This window comes from Daucus carota, chromosome 1 (genome assembly GCF_001625215.2).
Source record: "Daucus carota subsp. sativus chromosome 1, DH1 v3.0, whole genome shotgun sequence".
NCBI classification, from domain to species: domain Eukaryota; kingdom Viridiplantae; phylum Streptophyta; class Magnoliopsida; order Apiales; family Apiaceae; genus Daucus; species Daucus carota.
Genome location: NC_030381.2, coordinates 26,390,793 through 26,397,551, shown reverse-complemented (window position 1 = coordinate 26,397,551; position 6,759 = coordinate 26,390,793). Strand labels below are relative to the sequence as shown.

The window sequence follows — 6,759 nt, the reverse complement described above, 5'->3', positions numbered from 1 at the left end:
GATTAATCTCCGGTAATAACCCTGAGATTGCACAAAACATCTTCCAATACGTGGGAAAGAGCGTGTAAAAGGTGAGAGTTGAATATTAATCATTAAAAATGAAATGAGGAATGGGTTATGAGGAATGTAAATTGGATCCTAACATTTAGAAAATGAGTAGAAACTTGTTGGAGTGAATTTTTGTACACATTCCTTAAAATAATAGTTTAAATAATACACATTTCTCAAAATCTGAAACTCTATCGCAACGAAAGAAGAGAAAGATTGAATTACATGAAGGGCATGTTCGACAAATGCTACTTCTAGGTTTTTCTGATGATAAAACGGCTTATACTTTTCTTGACCCGTTTGTGTAAAAAGTGAGAAGCACCTAAGAATGCTACTCTAACTTTCATTTCAGGATTCTTTCCCAAACAATGTAATCACTTATAAATCGTAATTTCTTTCATACTTCTAGTCTACTTTTATACTTTAAGCAAAAGTACTTTTTTTAAGTTTAGCCAGACGGCCCGAACTTGTTTCTAATATGAGAAGGTAAAGAAAAAGAAATCTATTGTTTGAAAATTAATAATTTTATACATCTATCATATAAGTTTCTTCCCATTCTTAAAAGGATTTGGAGAAAAATAACTCATTTTCTCTATTTTCTCTAAATTCTTATAATAACACGATATGTTATATTGTTTCTTCTTGAACATATTTATTCTAAAAATTCTTCCTATTCTTGAAAAGATTAAGAAAAATAACTTATTTTCTCTGAAATTCTGTAATAACACAATACATTATGTGTCTCGTTCGAATTCAAACATAAAAAATATGACATTAATATGAGAAAACAAAAAACACCACACAAAACATAATGGAGAGGTTTGCCTGTAGGATACAGGGATAACAAGGAACCACATTTGAAAACAAACTACATCCATAGATAAATTTATTACCAAGAAACAACATTGTGCTCCACAAAGTCACAAACACAAATCCTGCACTTAACAAGCCAACTAAACACTAGCAGCTACATCTGTTAATCATGGCTAGGAGGGGCTTGGGGAGGACCAAAGAAGCTGGGAAAGCCCGGTAGACCGCGAACAGGGGAGGTGATTGGGCTCAAAGAACCTGGAAACAGAGGTTCAGGAATGGTGGGCAGACCAGGAACTTGTGAAACTAGAGGTGGCAGGCTTGGTATAAATGGTAAATTTGGGATGGTAGGAAAATTTGGCTCCGGGCGCCCTGTCGCCTTATCCAAGTCCGAAAACATTAAGACCATGACAAGTAATGAGAGATTGATCAGCTTCCACATTTCTATTTCTTGCCTAGCTAGTTGTAAATGATCAAGGAGAAGGCAGAAGGTAAGTGTGTGAAATATTTTTGAGTTGAAGTGCAGTGTTATTTTTGCATGTGTTATATAGAGATTCAATGTGTGCTAACTGCTAAGTCTCCGTGTGTGGGCTAATACAGTAATACTTCGCCCAAAGGGTTTTGTCTTAAATGAACCAGATTAGAATTTCAAATTGTGCTAAATACACAAAAATTCTCATAATTACTATTGAAATTAGAATTCAGCACTGACTGAAACCGGTGAGAGGCTAATCTGGGCTGAATTCTCGTTCGAGTCAGAAAAGTCAATGAAATTTTATATCTGAAAAGAATAGTAAAAACTTATTATTTTACATTTCAGTCCCGGGTCATTTTAATTTCTGGTTCCGTCACTACTACGTGAATTTACACTAGCTGATTCATGCCTTAGGTTGATCATCTTTTTGGACTTTTAAACGTGAGTGTTACAGCAGATTGTACTATTCGAGTATTATTCATGTTGATCATGTAAAATCTGTTTACCTGCAATTGTTGTAGGAGTGTAGGTACATGATTTTTTCTAGACGGCCAGAAATCAGAAGGCAGCCAAGGAAATGGGAAGGTACAGATGCAAATACAACTATTTTTTTAAGCATTTGATTCCAAGAAATAAGCGAATTCTTGTCGACAATAAAATTCAATATACTCACAAGATCTTCGTCGAGCCTTGAACCATTGACCTCTCACGAGTTAAAAGCTGCATCAACAGATATTAGGCTTCCCGTATGAAGAGTCGATAAGTACTCGAACATCTGGCCTTTGATTTTCAAATCTTTGAACTTCCCGATCTCGGCATTGTATGAAACCAAAGCTTGATTCTCATATAGCAGCAACATCTCTCCAGTACTCAGTATGCATATGACTTGAAACTTATGTTTTGTATACCCGTCGATCCTCCCTCTGCCAGGGTAACTATTGAACAGACCAAATGTAAGGAAAATTTTCGGAACATACTTCCTGATAACAAATTCTCTAGTCCAAGACTCTCTGACATTATAATCTTTCATCTGCCAAATTTCATTTGTTCCGTCAACATAGCTAATAACAGCAGAGAGTGCACCTTTTAGAGTCACCAGATGGCATGTGTGCTTCATGAGGCCCTCAAAATCTGGTCGCGGTAATTCTTGAAATGTTTCGGTTGATAGATCAAATGAGATGATATCTTGACATTTTCCAGCTTCAAGAAAATCACGATGTGTGAGCCAATGAAATTTTCCATTCACAAAAGCCTCTGATGATGATCCGGTTAGTTGGTAATGTGTTTGGCCTTTAGATCTCCATTCGTCTGAGCCTAATGTAACAACGAAAACATCTGGTTTTCTATTCATATCCGGGGTTTCAGAAGAACTACCTGCATAATGTACGATCTTGAGCACCTTGTAAGCCATAGTCTTTGGATCAAAACCAAATCCAAAAACACACCTGTGTATTTTTCCCTTGGAATGCTCCTCACCTTTGTCGGGAAGTTTCTTGTAGTCCCGGGTGAGAGGATTGTGTATTAGAACAGGATCATCCAACTGATAGTGTAATACACATAGAAGTCCATTACAAGAGCCTACAACCTCAAATGAAGATAATATTTGCCGAAATGGGATTTCCAGCCTCTTCCATTCCTTGTCGGGACAACCAAGATTACTGATGAAGACATTGTAGAGGACGAATTTGGGAAACTCAGAATGTAATACCAAGCAAAGACTTTGATCAGCTGCATTTGCCAACTGCATGGTTGCTAGCACTGGTTCTGCAATTGCAGCATTCCATCGTTTACATACGACTTTGCATATCAAGAGAGATTGTACTGGAAGCCTGGAAAAGATCTCCAAGGTTAATTCCTTTGGAAATTCGGAAAATGATCTCATGGTTCTCTTATTATTGGAAGACTTTCTCGTCAATACATCTATACTCTGTGATCCAGGTCTATTTAAACTTCTCTGATTAGTTGTCTTCTGTAGACACGACCCCATGATCTCCTTATTGGAGTATTCGAGGATCTAGATCTTCAAGAACAAGAAAACAAGATAGATTGAGTGAGAACTATCTGAGACGTTATGAGTGCACACATATCTGTCACTCAGCAGGACGACGTAAAAACAAACAGAAACAGATATGGCATATGTATATGTTCTGAACTAGGCCGGCTGAATAAACAAGTAATTCATCTTTCATAAGAGCAAAAGGACAAGCAAGCAAGTGTGGCAAGTAGAAACTTCAGGAAAATCACTAGAGACTCAATAGCAATATTTGATGAATATGTATAACACAATACAAAAGTACCATAACATAACATTCCCACTAAATGACACAATAGATACCAGATGACAAAAATCCGATAATAGCGTTCAAATTTGTTCAATCAAAACACGAAAAATAACTGTAAGATCCATATACAAGAGATATAGCGTACCACATAACCATAAGATCCATATAACAAAAAATAGCATAGGAAAACCTTCTGTGTACCCATTGGAAAAAGTTATGACTAACATTGTCTAAACTTAGGACTATGTATCTTTAACTTAAAAAAGAACAAAGATGAGTATCTGGTTCTAAAGAAAGAGATAGAACAGAATAGACTATGTGCAGACTTACCCCTGAACCAGATTGCAGATGGCAAAAAGAAAACAGCACTTATTGTCAGAGTTGGTTTCCTCAACTCATTCAGATTATTCTGCAATACAGGTAACATAGCTGCTTTGAAGGAAAATGGTGCACTAGCAATGTATGCAGCTGTGATCCTTATCCCAGGCGACGGCCTTTATTAAAGTACAATTGTGTCCCAACTCCCAGTTGGAAATAGTGTCTGGAGAGGGTAACAAAATTATATATCAGGTCGAGAACAAATTTCTTGTTTCTGGGTAGAATATCAAAGTAGTCTGCTAGGACTGGACAAATAGTTAAAAATTAAAATGGTAGTCTGAAAGGTGAATAGATTGTGGCATTGTGCACCATGAAATTTTCCAACCTCACTTCATACAGGAACAAGGAAACCCAAAAACTGATGACAAATGATCTTAACTGAGAAATATAACAGGCATTAGTTTGTCGTGCAACTTAATAACATACAGAATAAGCACAAATTCAGAGCTTAACTCAAGTTGTAGAACCAGTCAGTCCTTCCATTATTTCCTAAACATAGATCTATATGCAACCACAGATTAAACACGAAACTGCATTTTCAGGCAATAGCTACACCAATAAGATACGCGTGGCTGATTATGAAAGAGCGATTGTGGACCAGGGACCGTATGTTATCCTTTTGCATGAATATTGATCGTGACTGCCTTCTTTGTACAGGATTCTTTGAGACTCATTCTCACTTGTTTTGTGAATGTCATTATTCTAGAACTATTTTGAATGCATGTCCTATTGCTGTTAGCACTGTCTGGACAGATATTTGTGCCGGAGGAATTCTGGTGAACCAAGTGGATACTATTCGTGATAATATTGCATACCTGTATGTGGCAGTAGCTTATTATCACATTTGGGCTGAAAGGAATCTACGTCTTCATAGTCCTGGCCAATATAATCGGCCTATTATTCTAATCAGAAGAATCAAGGATGTTGTCAGAAGCAAGTTGGTTGTTAGTAAATTATTTACTCAGTTTGCTAGACAAGATTTTACTTTAAATAGTTTTCTCTAGTTCTTCTGTTATCTAGTCTTTGGCTATTTGAATCTAGGAGTGTTAGCTTTTATCTCTTTGTGACAGTTTGAGTTTCTCCCGCGGGGTATGCCCCTAGATTTGTAATCTGTTCATTTCTTTAATATATTTAATTAGCAAAAAAAAAAAAAAAAGATACGCGAACCTGGACTACCCCAACTAAGGAGAGACAAAGGTAGGTCACACAATACGTGAATTGTAAGCATGTTGTGTTGGAGAACTGCAGACAGCAAATAGAGATATTATATTGCGGCTAAAATTTCAATTGTCAATTTGATATCCAATTATAGGTATGTTATCAAGGAACAAACTGAAATTCCTAGCATTATCGTGCACAAATTCAGAACCTGAGGTTGTTACAAAGGCAAAAACTTAGAGAGCAATATTTACATGTACAGCAAATTAGGGATGTCCCTGAGCAGCAATACAAGTTCACCAAAAAAAGTAAGAATAAGGAAACCGAAGAATGTTGTCAAAATTACAGGCCCGAAAGAAAACATATTTCCAGTAACATGTTGCCACCGAAAGAAGCTGCAAAAACAAGAAAATTCTATGAAGATCATGATGAACACAAAAGCCGCTTACTTATACTAATGAAGGCCTAAGTAGCACACGTATCACACTAACAATTACCTATTTGAAGAGTTGAAAAGCAACTGCCATTGTATATCTTGTTCCCATGTCGATAGTGTTCACATTTTGGTACACAGTGTAACAAACGATTGTAAATCATAGAAATAATATATATCCCCTATATGTGTTTGCAAACACATATGTCTCATTCGGGACTAAGGGTCAGAAAATGCTTACATACTCTGGTTATGATTGTGAAATTCAGCTGAAGATTTTGCCCATCATATTAAAGAACCCATTTCATCTCTAAGGCACAGATGGTACATCTCATTACAGGGGTGTCGGCCCAAGGAAGAATTGTTTTGAATATAAGCAACTAATTATCCCCATTGATACGAGATCTTTTGCAAGTTTCCCCAGAACAAGTTACTGTGTGGCTTGACTCTTGGCTAAAGTGAACAATATCATGTTAACGAAGAGTTAAAGGCGTGTTTGTGTAGGAAAATTGCAATGGAAGATCTTGTTAGGCGGATTGTGTCGCGAGGCTTCCCAATATGGTGATGATTATGGAGAGTGCTCCGCAAACAAGAGATGGCAGTATAAAGGTCCTGAGATTGATGGTCCAATATGGGGGAAGATCTTAGTTGTGTCAATCCAAATCTCACGTCGAGAAGTCCAGAATAAATTGTAAAAAGCAAATGCAACGAGCCAACTAACAACTTTGTTAGTACGAGATCGTTGGGAGGCACCTTAAAACATATCAGTTCAGGGTTGCTCTTTAGACCGAAAGTGTAGACTATAATACTAATGTGTAGACATTGGCGAAAATTGTATGGCAGTTGGCAAGAACATGTAACAACACAAATAACAAAAATCTAGCAGAATACCTTTCGGTTCTCAGCTAGCGATCAAACATTGTTTGATCCTCCCCGTATGCAATTAAAGTTAATTAGGGTATTTGTGAAATTTACCCATAAGTTTTTCCAACTTTAACACCTGGTGGATTTTGCTCAAAAAAAAACCCAGTTCATCTTCAGAAAGAACGTCTACAAGCACGCAAATGATCGAAAGACTAAAAAGCTATTGATTCCTGCAAGCCTTTCATTTTCTTTGGAGGTCTCTGAGCATTATCTCAGCTGTGGAACTGACTATCTCTAACCCTCTAAAACCT

The 6,759-nt window shown here is 36.9% G+C and overlaps 1 protein-coding gene across 1 annotated transcript; it reads right to left on the bottom strand.

Moving 5' to 3' along the window:
• Positions 1-800: 800 nt before the first annotated feature.
• LOC108196335 (F-box protein At3g07870) lies at positions 801-3,704 on the bottom strand. The gene has a single exon (XM_017363578.2). The coding sequence runs from the start codon at positions 3,318-3,320 to the stop codon at positions 2,040-2,042; it is 1,281 nt and encodes a 426-aa protein (XP_017219067.1). The 5' UTR covers positions 3,321-3,704; the 3' UTR covers positions 801-2,039.
• Between the last annotated feature and the right edge of the window lie 3,055 nt (positions 3,705-6,759).

Excerpts from the sequence above, each read along its gene's own strand:
- LOC108196335 (XM_017363578.2), bottom strand. The coding sequence starts at position 3,320 with ATGGGGTCGTGTCTACAGAAGACAACTAATCAGAGAAGTTTAAATAGA.